The sequence below is a fragment of the Sebastes fasciatus genome, chromosome 7 (genome assembly GCF_043250625.1).
Source record: "Sebastes fasciatus isolate fSebFas1 chromosome 7, fSebFas1.pri, whole genome shotgun sequence".
NCBI lineage: Eukaryota > Metazoa > Chordata > Actinopteri > Perciformes > Sebastidae > Sebastes > Sebastes fasciatus.
In genome coordinates, this window is record NC_133801.1 from 6021437 (window position 1) to 6035752 (window position 14316).

Genomic DNA, 14316 nt, shown 5'->3' on the forward strand with positions numbered 1-14316 from the left:
ACTCAGGACAGTGATTATATAAGTGAACGTGTCAATATATACACATCCAATGACAGTCTTCACTTCACACCCCAATCGGGCATTTTCACAATGGCCTCATTGTGCTGTGTTGTATTTTGTATTGTGGTTGCAACAAATTAATTTCAGGTTCCCAGAAAGCATTGACCTTAAAGGTGCCCTGTAGTTTTCTTGTAAACAAGCAAAGCTATGTTTACATCCAGTGTTTCTCACCATGTGTGTGTCCTTGAGGTCTGACAAACAGGTTGAATGCCTTTCCTTCCTCGTAAAACATTTTTAAAGCTTTTGTTAAGCATTTCGAAGCCTGGATTGTTTACATCCGTGTTTACAACAACCTTCTTTTAGCCCACGTTTTTCTGGCTCAATGCTATATCGATGAATGGAATAGTGTGAAGACGTCACTAGCTATGTGTATCTTATCACCTTTTTATGTTTGCACATTTGTCCTTGCTCACATGCTAGTAGAGTATAAGATATAGTAGAAAAACATAAACGAGCACAAGGCTGGCAATATTCTATATTTTTGTTAGTGTCAACAAATCCCATAAAAAGACCAAAAGCAGCAACATTGTGTTAATCCGTCTCTCAAAAAAATGGGTCTGAAATATACAGTATAGTCATATATATATACTGTGTACTGTATACTGTATATATACAGTATATACATTGTGATGCTCATTTTATTTACTATTTTCTGACATTTTATAGATGAACAATTAATTGATAAATCAGGGGGGAAAGACTTGCAACTCGACTTGGACTTTAACACCAATAACTCCTGACTTCACCTGGACTTGAGTCTTTTGACTTAAAAATACTTGACTTGTTTAGGACTCAAAACTTTTAGGACTTGGCTTAGAACTTACCTGTCTTGACTTTGGACTTGACGTGGGACTTGTCTGTTTTGACCTGGGACTTGATTCAGGACTTGCATGTCTTAACTTGAAAATACTTGACCTGTTTAGGACTTGGTACATGACTTGGACTTGCCTTTCTTGACTCAGGACTTGACTTGGGACTTGTTTGTTTTGATTTGGGAATGAACTTAGGACTTGACTCGGGATTTGCCTGACTTGACTCAGGACTTGCCTGTCTTGACTTGGAATTTGACTCAGGACTTGCCTGTCTAGACTTGGATCTTGACTTGGGACTTGCCTGTCTTGACTTGGGACTTGTCTGTTTTGACTTGGGATTTGACTTAGGACTTGACTCAGGGCTTGCCTGTCTTGACTTGGGACTTACCTGTCTTGACTTGGGACTTGCTTCTCTTGACTCGGGACTTGCCTATCTTGACTTGGGACTTGACTTGGGGCTTGCTTCTCTTGACTTGGGACTTGACTTGGGACTTGCCTATCTTGACTTGGGACTTGACGTGGGACTTGATGCGGGACTTGCCTGTCATTGCTTCTGACTTGACTCAGGACTTGCCCGTCTTGACTTGGAACTTGACTCAGGACTGGCCTGTCTGGACGGCGGACTTGCCTATCTTGACTTGGGACTTGATTTGGGACTTGATGCGGGACTTGCCTGTCATTACTTGGGACTTACTTGTGACTTGCAAAACAATGACTTGGACCCCCCTCTGAATCAGTTTATTATCAGTTTTATTGTTCCACACCCTGCAGTTCTTCAGTGTCTGTAACCCTGCTTGACCTCAACTAGTACCCAAACTCTGCTTGACCTCAGAGAGTACCCTTACCATCAGTCTAATCTTTACCATAAACCCTTTTGGAACATTTGGTTATTTTAAGGGTACAATTACAAAGAACACAGAATGGCATGCATGCAGTGTTTTCCTCGGCTGCACCACGGGGGCAAAGACTCCCTCATCATCCTGATCATTATTTATTCAGAGGTATTTGATGGAATTAATAATGCAGCAAGATAAATTTATAAGCATTAGGTTGTCTGCATAGATGTCTGAGCCTATTCTTCCTCTCCCTACCTCTCTCTTCCCTCTTACTGTCATAAAGAGGGCTCCCACTGAGCTTTTAAATGCATGCTTATGTAAACCTCTTTTTCTGCTTTGACTCCCCCACACATCCCCATTTCACTGTATGCTCTCTCTCACTCCTACTCTCCCTCAGTTGTAATCCCCTGTTCATGTTTCATCTCCAGTTTAATGCATATCTTTGTTTTTCTCTGTTGTTTCCCTCTTCTGTATCTGCAGCGTCTCCCTCCTACATGTTTTGTAGACTCTCACTTCCCTCAATTCCCTTCAGATTTTGACAAATCTCTCAAAGAATATGAGGATTGTCCCTCATCCTCATCTGCAACCGCTTATCCCGTTAGGGGTCGCGGGGGGGCTGGAGCCGATCCCAGCCGACATTGGGCGAAGGCGGGGTACACCCTGGACAGGTCGCCAGTCCATCACAGGGCTGACACATAGAGACAGACAACCATTCACACTCACATTCACACCTACGGGCAATTTAGAGTCCACAATTAACCTAACCTGCATGTCTTTGGACTGTGGGAGGAAACCGGAGTACCCGGAGAAAACCCACGCTAACACGGGGAGAACATGCAAACTCTGAGGATTGTATCTCGTGTAAATACAATTCAACTGTATTACATTTGCACCTACTGTATCACTGGCGTCCGGCTCCACTCATTATGTTTACATAGTATTTATCGTGGCCAAATGCACTGGGGACAAGCTACAGTATGGAGGTGGTTTGAGAGAGAAACATGTATTTGTTTAAGCTTGGGCTCATTTATTACATCCAGTTTCAATTTGATCAGAATGGACTCTGCTCTTCCTGACGTATGTGTGTTTTCTCTCTCTGCAGTATTGCCAGTGGTTTTGGTGGAGCGTTGTTTGTCTACTTGAACCGACTGATTGTCCAGTTCATCAGGAAACAGAAGGCCATCAACAGATTCCTCATGAAAAAGTAAGTCTGACACCAGTTGTGGAAAGTAACTAAGTACATTTACTCAACTACTGTACTAAGTTAGGGCTGCAGCTAACAATTATTTCTTGATTAATCGATTAGTTGTTTGGTCTAGAAAATGGTGAAAAATGTTGATCAGTGTTTCCCAAAGCCCAAGATGACGTCCTCAAATGTCTTGTTTTGTCCACAACTCAAAGATATTCAGTTTACTGTCATAGAGGAGTAAAGAAACCAGAAAATATTCACATTTAAGAAGCTGGAATCAGAGAATTTTGACTTTTTTTTCTTAAAGGAACAGTGTGTAACATTTAAGGGAATCTATTAGCAGAAATCAAATATTATGTTCATATCTATATAGGGAGCGGCTCCTCTTCACGTGGTCCGCCATGTTGCTCCGCCATGTTTCTACAGTAGACCAGAACGGACAAACCAAACATTGACTCTAGAGAGAACCTTTCACGTTTTTACGTTACCTGAAGGCCACAACGTAGTTCTCCGACACGCTTGTGAAACTGCGATAACGTGAGCCGCAGAGTGCAAAACCGTGGTACCGCTGCCGTCTGACTTCCGTTGCTCCTAAACTAGTGTTATTATGGTAAGGATGACCTCTGAGCAAGGCTATAGCGTTACCATGGTTTCACACTCGGCGGCTCACGTTACCGCAGTCTTGGAAAGGGAGGAGTGAGCGGAGGGGTACTCAGTTGGTTGCAATCTGCAACCACACCACTAGATGAAACCAAATCTTACACACTGTACCTTTAAAAAATGACTCAAATCGATTAATTTGATTATCAAAATAGTTGGTGATTAATTTAATAGTTGGCTACTAATCGATTAATCGTTGCAGCTCTATACTTAAGTACAATTTTGAGGTACTTTTTACAACACTACATTTACTTGTGTGCTATAGTTAGTTTTCAGGTTAAGATTTTTCATACAAAACCATAAGCTAAGATATTGATTGTTTTTTGTTGATACGCTCTCCGTCTGCCCTCTCCCTTTTCTTTTTCTTTCTTTTCTTTCTCTCTCTCAGACGTCTGCTGTACCCAGCGCTGGTCACTTTACTTGTTTCCACACTAACATTTCCCCCTGGCTTTGGACAGTTTATGGCTGGAAAGGTAGGTTCTGCACACCCACTCAGCACATGCTATTATGTTTTATACACGCTGCACTGCAGCCATAACTGTAATTCAAAGGAAGCCTGTGGCATTATAGGCCTGTACACCTAATATATCTGTCACAAATTCAATCTGTATTGAAACACAACGGGCCTCATGCAGCAACATTCTCTTGAATTTCTCTTATATTTTCTCTAGGGCTGTTAACGGGATAATAACGCGTTAACTCATGTCATACTAGCTTGTCGTGAAGGAGGCTAAATTACGCTCCGAACTCACGCTAAATTTTGGCGAGGAAAAATTGGCATGGCCATTTTCAAAGGGGTCCCTTGACCTCTGACCTCCAGATATGTGAATTAAAAAGGGTTCTATGGGACCCACGAGTCTCCCCTTTACAGACTTTATGATAATCACATGCAGTTTGGGGCAAGTCATAGTCAAGTCAGCACACTGACACACTGACAGCTGTTGTTGCCTGTTGGGCTGCAGTTTGCCATGTTATGATTTGAGCATATTTTTTTATGCTAAATGCAGTACCTGTGAGGGTTTCTGGACAATATCTGTCATTGTTTTGTGTTGTCGTATTGCTTTCCAACAATAAATATATACATATATTTGCATAAAGCAGCATATTTGTCCACTCCCATGTTGATAAGAATATTAAATACTTGACAAATCTCCCTTTAAGGTACATTTTGAACAGATAAAAAATGTGTGATTAATATGAGATATCATCATGAAACAGACATTAAGATAATCATTTTTTTGTCATATTCATATTCAATCATATTTCTGAAATGTGTTTAATGTTTAAATATGCAAATGAGGCATTATGTGATGATAACCTTTGGGTGAAATTATGACAAATCTACACACATAAATAGACAATAAAATAAACACTTAAAGCCCAACATCTCACAATTGACGAGTGTATGAAAAACATGTTTTTGTTCGGGTGTCTCCCTTTAACACTTACGAATGAACTCATCTAACCTTTAATGTCTTGATTTAGTATGTTTAATCTGAGCACCTCTAAGCCTTATTTAGATTTCCTACATGATATACTGTTTTGGTTTTGGTCTCTATGCAGCTTTACAGAGCAGCTGTGTAATTGAAGCATTTTAGATCATTATATTGTTTCATAACAGCCTGATTAACATTCATGTCTGTGTGTGATTGTTTTTTAATACTCACAACACAGGTTCAAATGTGTGTATGTGTGTGTTATTTGAGTACACGGGAGACTTGGATGAGCGAATCCTTTTGCTCCTGGGTATGACTCATAAGTGTGTGTGTGTGTGTGTATTCTCTCCAATTTCACCCCCTTCATCTGTCTAATTATCAGAATTAGAAAAGGAAAAATCTGTGCATCCTCAGGCGCACACACACACACACACACACACACACACACACACACACACACACACACACACACAAAAACACACACACAAAAACACACACACAAAAACACACACACACCCCATTTGTCAGTGTCCTAATGAGAGGGTGAGTCAGGCTTCTGAGGCTCTAAATCTGCCGACACTGACCTCCTCCTAAAACACTCTGTATCTTAAATCCCTCTAGTCTTGTCTCATTCTCCTCAGTCATCATTTCTCTGGCAGCGGGCGACATTATCACCACCAGCGTCTCCGGCTGTCCCGGCTTTGAAACGGCGACAGATGAATTTATCATCTTACGCTTGCCTGCCTGTTATCTTAAATCTTCACTGGCGTCTTTTAAGACACTTTCAGCACATCTTCTACCCGCTGCTGTCAAGCTGTACACTTTGTGTTTGAAGTAGAGATATTTACGTTTACATCTCAAGTCGGATGCACAGAAGTGTTTGATGTGATTTAAGCTGGTGAACATCCTACATCAAGGCACATTTAAGAGTCTTCTCAAAAGATGATTCAGAGAAATCAAACACAGGACTTTCACCCGGGAGACAGCCGTGTAGTTTTGTTACATAACTTGTGTAGCCTACTTAACGCCAGCTATATAACAAGCGTACGTATTTCGTATACTTATTTTAACCCAAACCATATTTTCCTAAACATAACCAAGTTTTTTGTTGCGTAAGTAAACCTAAAAACTAAATAAACCTACGTTAAAACCTCCTTAAATGCTTAGGATGGGTTAAATACAGAGGTCAAATTTCATGCTTGTACTTGTATGTATACAATGAATCTAAAAAAGTTTAAATTTTTTTGTAAGTATGCATGTAATGAGCGGAAACTGACACACCGTCCTTGAGTCCAAAACTTTTGTTTTTTCTATTATTTATTTGGAAATTTCAGTACAGTACTTACATAAACATGTTCAGATTTTTCATTACAAAAAAATATTAATTAATTATATATTAATATTATAATTATAATATATTTCACAGTATAAAAATTATGTCAAAATAAAAATAATTTTGCAACAAATAAAATGCAAGGAAAAGATGAATAAAAAGAAAAAACAATCTGGGTCTGTTAAACAATTGGAATAAATTTGAAATGTCTAAATAATCTAATAGTTTTTGCCAATTTAGACTTTTTGATTTTTAAGTTTTCAATCATAGTCAAATATGTTTTAAAATCTGTATCTTTAAAGCCATATCATTTTATGGATATAATATTTTGCTAAGATATTAATCAAATTAATTATGTAAGTTCATCTGCGAGTGAGTAATATCTCAATCTTTGTTAGTATGATATGATTTTAAATGTTTTGACCATTGAAATAACATATTTGATTATTTAATTTAGGTGGTGTTCACCTTTAAATAAAATTAGAAAAAGAAATGCTATAGAACAGCCCACCCATGTTTGCATATATTGATGATGTCACTTCCTGTGGCCTTCAGCTGACCCAGAAGGAGACTCTGGTGACGTTACTGGACAACCAGACGTGGGCCAAACAGGGCATCGCTGAGGAGTTTGACTACATCGGACACGCACAAGCCTGGAAACACCCGCAGGTCAACGTCTTCGTCACCCTTGTCCTCTTCATCGTCATGAAGGTAGGAGAGAAACCCTACGAACAGATGTTTGGATTTTAATAGATGATTATTGTGAAAATCAATGCATCTCCCTACAGTCACTTTTAATCTTCATCTTCCATCATCTGTATTTTCTCCTCTGTACATTACGCTGCTGGTGGCTATAGTGGTGTTAAAGATAAAGCAAGGTCATGAGGAGAGTGTGAGTTGAACATTATAAATGGGAGGGTTTTGTCCTTTTTATTCAAAACCGGACCTGAGGTAATGGGAAAGTGTTGGAACAGAGCCCATCTCCTTTTGTCACTGGTAAAGAACAAAGGCAGACCATGTTATAAAAGGAGTTGGAACATGGCCTATCTCCCCATCACTGTGTTACAAAGTTATGTTCCCAGGAGGCCATTTCAAGTTTCGGTCCACTTTGATGATATATCGCTGAGAGACGGAGCTGATGGGATCCTTGTAAAATATATATAGGAACAGAGCATATCTTCAAACCTCAGTGTTACACTTTATGATATACAGATGTCGCTGGTTTCATTTGACGGGATTGCCGCAGCGATACCAGAGTGATGTTGCGGCAGTAAAAGCAGGGGGTGCACTAGATACACAAACATCGATCTCCAGGGTGCAAGTCCCGTGTTTCTTTCTACCCAACCTTCCACCCCAACGACCTTCCTACGTGCGATTGATTTGCACATCAATATATTTTTTCAAACTGTTGTTTTTGTCATGAATACTTTCACACACAAATATTACGTGGTGTGTTTTCGGAACAAGGTTGATTTTTTTCTGAGTTTTCGCACCGCAAGTAAAGGCATCAACCAATCACGCTGTGCTGAGCGGGTTGAGTTGTGCCTATATTTAGAGAACAACAATAGGTCCAAACCAAGTCTTTTCAACCTTGACAAAGGCAGCGCAGACCAGATCCACTCCTTCCGTTCTTACCTTTTCACAATAAAATCCCTAAACCCATAATATTCGCATTGAAATTTTCGTATGGTTTATTCGTCACGCCCCCGGTGTGTGAAGGCCTTTACTCCCGCCATAACTACAGCTACATTGAGCGTCATAGTTTGACTCGTAGGGCCACTGACCAGGCTACTGTATTGGACAACTTGGGAGTGAGAACAGGCTAGTAGAGCAGCCACTTTCTATGGTCTCAATTTAGCAAGATAACTGTCCTAGAGTATACAAAACTGTTATTTTAATAACCAAAAAAAAGTTGGGAACCAAATGTTGGGAATGTCAGTAAATTGGGCAGCAGAATAAATCCATATAAAATGTTTTGACCTCAGCTGATTTCATTGTTGTTGAGGTAAAAGGAATGAGGGGAAGGTGGATATGCAGTAATATCTTGCTTAACTTCCCCGGGTTTCAGTTAGGGGGGGAAAAAAAATATTGGAACCACTGCACTTTTGTCCTCAGTAGAAAAAACAAGCTGAACATTTACTATATTTTTTTCTCTTATATATATTTAAATTCTCGCCACCCATCCTGCTGTTTCTCTCTCGGTCTCAATAACAAGAAGAAGCCAAACAGAAGTTTGGGAGCTCAGATGAACTCTATACAGTCCGCTACTGTTACGGTTGCTGCTGGAGGAGAGTGTTGCTGCTCGTGTTGTGATTAGATTGGGGTTTTTATGTAACCGTTATTTATTTGTTCTGCTCTGTTCAGCTGAAATGAAATGTCCTTTCCGAATACAAAAAGCAGAGGTCGTAAATTTCCCCTCACTGCATCAAGAGCTGTGCTTCTGCTTTCGCTTGTGCTTGTGTGTGTGTGTCGGTGTACAGTAGGTGAGCACACGGGCAGTCGGCTGCAGGCAGGGTTAGAGAAAACATGTTGAAACCTGGTTTTCTAAACAATAGCTGCTACTGTTTTGGCTTGTTGATGTTCCGCAGAGTTTTGCTATAGGCCCTCAAAGTGCCCAGCAAACGTGACGTTAGCAAGACGTTCAGATCATGTCTGTATAACGTCCGTCAGTCCAGACCCACTTTTTTTATGTCTGGTGTACGTGCAAGTTGGGTTCAATATTCAACGTCTGGTTAGGGGCTGGTGTGTATGACTGTCCTTCGCATATCTCAAGAACCGTTCATCCAATCAACTTCACACTTGGCGGATACAAGCAGCCATACAGAACTTCTGGGGGGCCAAGAAATCGGCCCGCCCCGGACGGGCACTGACTAGTGTTGACAAATAGAGAGGCGAGTTTAGTTTAGCTAGATACACTTCATGTAACAACAAATAACCTTTGAAAAAAAAAACTGTATCCACAGATAAGTTGAGCTGACCTGCACACAGGTGAAACAGTGAAAGAGTATCCAGTACTGTCCAGAAGCTCCGGTGTCAAAGTTATATAAGCACAGATCTGATGGTGCGACAGTCTGTGTACTGCAGTAATGGCAGAAACTGACTCACTGACTCTTTGTCATTGTTTCTGAACAGTACAGTAGAGAACGTCTGTCTCAGCCTTTTGTCTGTCACCTATCTCAACAATATGGAGCCACTTTCACTGAATCCACTTGTTTTGTTGAATCCTAGCTACCTGACCCGTTCTCTCATTCCTCTGTGTGTCCCATCCTCCTTCTGACCTTTAGCAAACTGGTCTGACGGCTTTCAACGTCATTTCTCAGTGTGACGTCTAAACTCTGCGTGTGTGTGCACCTTACGTGTCACCAGAGGTTTCTAACTTTTATCACCCATCTGCACAAATGTCATCGAGCTGCTCTCAGCATCTCTCTGTAGGCACGCACTGACTCACATCCTCTCTCCTCGCTCACACACACACACACAGTATTCAAAGTGAGGCTGTAATGGCTCTGTCTAATTACAGCCTTTGGTTTTCCTGAATTCAGCCTGGTGATTTTCAAAGGGGAGATTGCTCTCTCCCTCTCCTTCTTGGTAATGAATGGTTCTTTTATTCCACATTGCAGCCATCTTGTCTTGTTGCTCCTTTTCATGCCGAAACTTCGGGGAGGATCTCTCGTTCCAGCTGCTAAACTTTTGAAAGTAAAGGTGCGCGGAAAGTGTCTAGCGTCAGGAAGTCCATGTTGGCAGGTCAGCAAATGAAGCTGCTATAAATACCTTAATTATATGTTTCAAATTAAACAGGGAACAGAAATCTGTGTGCTGAAATGTTTTTCTTGGTAAAGTTCACTGCGAGTAGTTGAGGTGCTGTTGAGAAAGTTTTTGTGTATTTGTAGCTTTTTAGCACACCTGAAAACACACTCACACACACACACACACACACACACACACACACACACCTGCAAACTAATTTGGCATGCCGTGTAGTTAAATGCTATTTTTAGCGGTGTGCAATTATGCACATCAACAGCTCTGAGTATATTAATACAGGTGTGTTTCTGGGTGCGTCCTACAACCTGAGTGAGACCTCTGTTCTCTGTCAGTGTGTGTGTGTGTGTGTGTGTGTGCATCAGAGTGACGGAGAGCTGGCGGGACTGTAATTGGAGTGGGAATAGGAGAAGGGCCCCTGAGGGTCCCCTGAGGCCCCCAGGTGATAGACTGTCCTCTGAATGTGACACACACAGAAGCCTAGAGGGCTCCCAGATGACTGACAAATTAAATAGAGTATAAATGTCCTGGATACTGCGTCATAACCGATACCGTACCGTTGACCTGAGTCTCCTTCACTTCTCTCCTCTACCTTGTTTGCACTCTGGAACTTCTTTTTAGCCTCTAGTTCACCTCAGTCACCAGAATTTAGCACTAAAATGTTAAAACAGGCGAGTATAACAGGCGAGTATAAAGAGCGACAAACGTCATGTAGGGAGGAGGTCGGGGTGGATGGGTGGGTCCAAAAACACCAGGCTTTTGCCCAGGAGACCGCCGTTTGTACCCCATGTGAAACCAGAAGTCAACGTTGATTTATTTGTCACGTAACTTCCATATTTAAGTTACGCCACTTCCGTTGTTATTTTAACCCGAACTACGATCTTTTCCGAAACCTAACTAAGTAGTTTTGTTGCCTAAACCTAACCAGGTTGCTCTTTTTCTGAACTGGGTAGATTTGGAAGTTTATTTTGAAGAGGAAACTGACACATGTTGTTGGACATACGAAGAAAAACGCACAAAAAATGAGGAATCGTTTTTCCTAAGATATCATACGAACCGTTGTACGAGGATATGTTGCGTTAAAATAAGATGAACAGCAATAAATCAAGATGAACCAACAGAGTACGTCAGTCGATACCCATCATGTGAATGGAAGCTGTGTGTCCCACTGGCTCGCTATTCCCATAGCGCTCGTACAGCATTTACCTCTGATAACACCGTACCCTTAACACCACTTTGCCGTGGAAGTTACATCTCTGTTTGCAGCACTTTTTGCGATTCCTTGTTCCCAAAATAAAAAAAACACAAAACATATGATTATTATTCAAGGTGTTATTCTTAGTCTTCCAGCCTCTGGCCTAATATTCTCCACTGAGAGTCATGATGAGAAAAATGTGAATTAAACGGATGATAAAACACACGTCCTTCAGTAAAATCTGATGAAATTCAAGTTCCCATAGGTAATCAGTGTAATATTGATCAATTATATGATAAAACTGCAATTAATCTAACTGCACGATATCTATTGGTTATCTGTTTGCTTTAATGAAAGGCCGATACTCACCTGAATGAGACCTGCAGCTCTGGGTCTGCCACCATGTTTCCTCCTCAAGTGTTACAGCAGCTCATGTCCTTACATATTGAAATTATGACCTCAAGTGTACAGCTCAGCAGAAATTGTGATGAAAGATAAATTTATTCACCTGAACAAATTATACAGAAATATCATAAAGCCAAGGTTACGTTGTATAGTTCCCTTTGGTGTTTAACTGAGGCGTGTTTCAAATACTCTACTCAAGAAGTAGCAGAAGAAAGCTTGTATTTGTCTTGTACATTCCTAATGGGTTTATGTTGTTATGTTTAATGAATGAATGGTATAAAAGTCTTTCCTGTCTAATAGTAGTCAGCACAACATGCTGATTAGATATTCAGGCAACACACCATGTGACCTGTATGCCATATGTACCATTCAATAAGTTCTCTAAACAACAAAATAGATCTAAATGACCACAATGTCTGGTCCAAAAACAGACAACTCACCTCTATGGTTAAGGTCTGGTAAGGTTTGTGATTTGTGATGTTGGACTATATGAATAAAATTACCTTGAAATTTACTTGACTCCAAAACAGATTGTGAAAAACACTTGTTTAATTCAAGAATTGTAATGTCTTAATCTGAGGGAAGTTTGAGTTCAAACTTAGCAAAACCTACTGACATCAGAATAAAATTAAAACAATTAATATTATGTTCATCGAATCAGTGTGATGTGCATCTTGGAACAACGATGATTATTGTGATTTCATTGGCATGAGTAGTTTGGCGTGACAATTATACAGTTCAGTAGTTGTACAGAAGATTCTCTCACTCAAACAGTTACCTGGCAGTCTTTACGTAAGTTGGCGTCCAGGTGAACACTCTCTGTTATAACACCTGACAGTGTAACATCACCTGCAATGGCATGTATTCTTTGGGATTTTCACCTTGACTTGACCAGCTCCCATGTAAGCCATGGATTGCTTTGTTTTATCAAGACGCTTTGCATGCTGTGACTTCATGTCAAACCACTTCTTTGCTTCTGTCACGATGCAGTTCTGCCATAATGGAGTTGACAGCTGTAGTGATATTTACTCATTTTGGGTTTCCTAATACGAATACTAAATCTCACAAATCTGGGCATGTACAGTTGGACTTCATCAAGTTGAAAATAGCAATTTAAGACAAGCTTGTGCCCAATATTTCCATTAATAAGACAGTTACTGTCTACAGTTACTATAAAGATGGGGGCAGCATTTTTAATAAATGAATTGCTCAGTTAAAGCATTAGCAACATATGGATAGATTATCTCTATATGTGAGCTTCTGACTCCTCATTACTGACTACTCATTACGCTGCTGATTAGGTCTCACATAAAGCAAATTACAGCCGTATTATAATCATAACAGCACGTTATTGTTGCTCTTCAATAATTGCTGAGTCACTAAATATATCTAAACATTTACAGGGTGTCAAAGAAAGTTGTCTCGTCTAGTTTCAAAGCAGAACTCAAATACCCAACGAGAATTAGAAGCTGATTTTGGGCAAGCAAACGCATTACTAATAATGTCTACTTGTGAAATCTGAGTCACATATATTGACTGAATGTAATAATTTTCTTCTTCTAAAATAGTTTAGCCCCGAAGCAGCTCTATAACTTATAAATCTCATTAAATCCACCGTCAAAATTCACGTTGTTCATTAAGTAATTTTTAATTAGAATTTAATATAGAAGCTTTTCACTTCTTTCACTTTTTGATTTTTAAGCACTTCCAGGGTTTTAAACCAACAACCTCATCAAGTCCTGGCTTGCTTTTCCTGCTTCCTCTGACGATTTATCAGAGTCCCTCTTCAGTTTGAGGTCGGGGATCCTCATAAATTTTGATGGTCATGCTCTACCTCAGTGAGATGTACACTTAGATTACCTTCGATTAGATTAGATGAAACATTAATGATTCCTCCGGGGGAAAGTGAGTCATGGGTGCTTCGATGAATTGGATGTAGCAATAGCTGCTGTAGGAGGACATAAATAGTAATAGAGCAAATAAAGGGTATATAGAAATATGTCCGGCAATGCTAATGTCTCATCAGTTTGATCAAAGCTCAATTATACTGTCTACTATGTCGGATTGTCAGTGGAAAGAGTTCAAGGAATCAGACATGAAAGCTGTCCACCTGATTTAATCCCTTTTATAGTAAATGTGTTGCGGACTGTAAGGCCTTGTAAACTCCAGGAAGGGTTTCAGCAGGACATGGTTAAAGAGATTGATGCAGCTTCCTGACAGTTGTGTTTTAGACGAAGGGAGTTTTCTCTCTGGGCTCAAGTCTTACACATGGAGACATACTGTAGTTGTATATATAAATTAGGGCTGTCAAAGTTAACACGATATTAATGCATTATTGCAAATTTGTTTTAATGCCACTAATTTCTTTAATGCAACCTGCGATTTTTAGGTTGTAGCGGGCTCAGTTTTAAAGCTAGAGTGAAGATACTGGCATCATATGAAACTAGAAAACCTAAGGAATCCATTGGTCACCATGTCATACTAGCTTGTCGTGAAGGAGGCTAAATAACGCTCCAAACTTACATTACATTTTGGCGAGAAAAAACTGTCAAGGCCATTTTCAAAGGGGTCCCTTGACCTCTGACCTCCAGATATGTGAATGAAAATGGGTTCTATGGGTACCCACGA

General features: G+C 40.2%; 1 protein-coding gene across 8 annotated transcripts in view; it reads left to right on the forward strand.

The window, feature by feature from the left end:
• The window catches only part of LOC141771212 (chloride channel protein 2-like), a 165680-nt gene that overhangs the window by 101812 nt on the left and 49552 nt on the right, over positions 1–14316 (forward strand). For all 8 annotated transcript variants that reach the window (XR_012594694.1, XM_074641231.1, XM_074641232.1 and 5 more), the window contains 3 exons: positions 2811–2912; positions 3946–4030; positions 6882–7037. Coding sequence is in view for 7 of the 8 variants with exons in the window: in XM_074641231.1 (XP_074497332.1) it covers positions 2811–2912; positions 3946–4030; positions 6882–7037 (343 nt within the window). In the remaining variant the exon portion in view is untranslated. The remainder of the gene's footprint in view (positions 1–2810; positions 2913–3945; positions 4031–6881; positions 7038–14316) is intronic.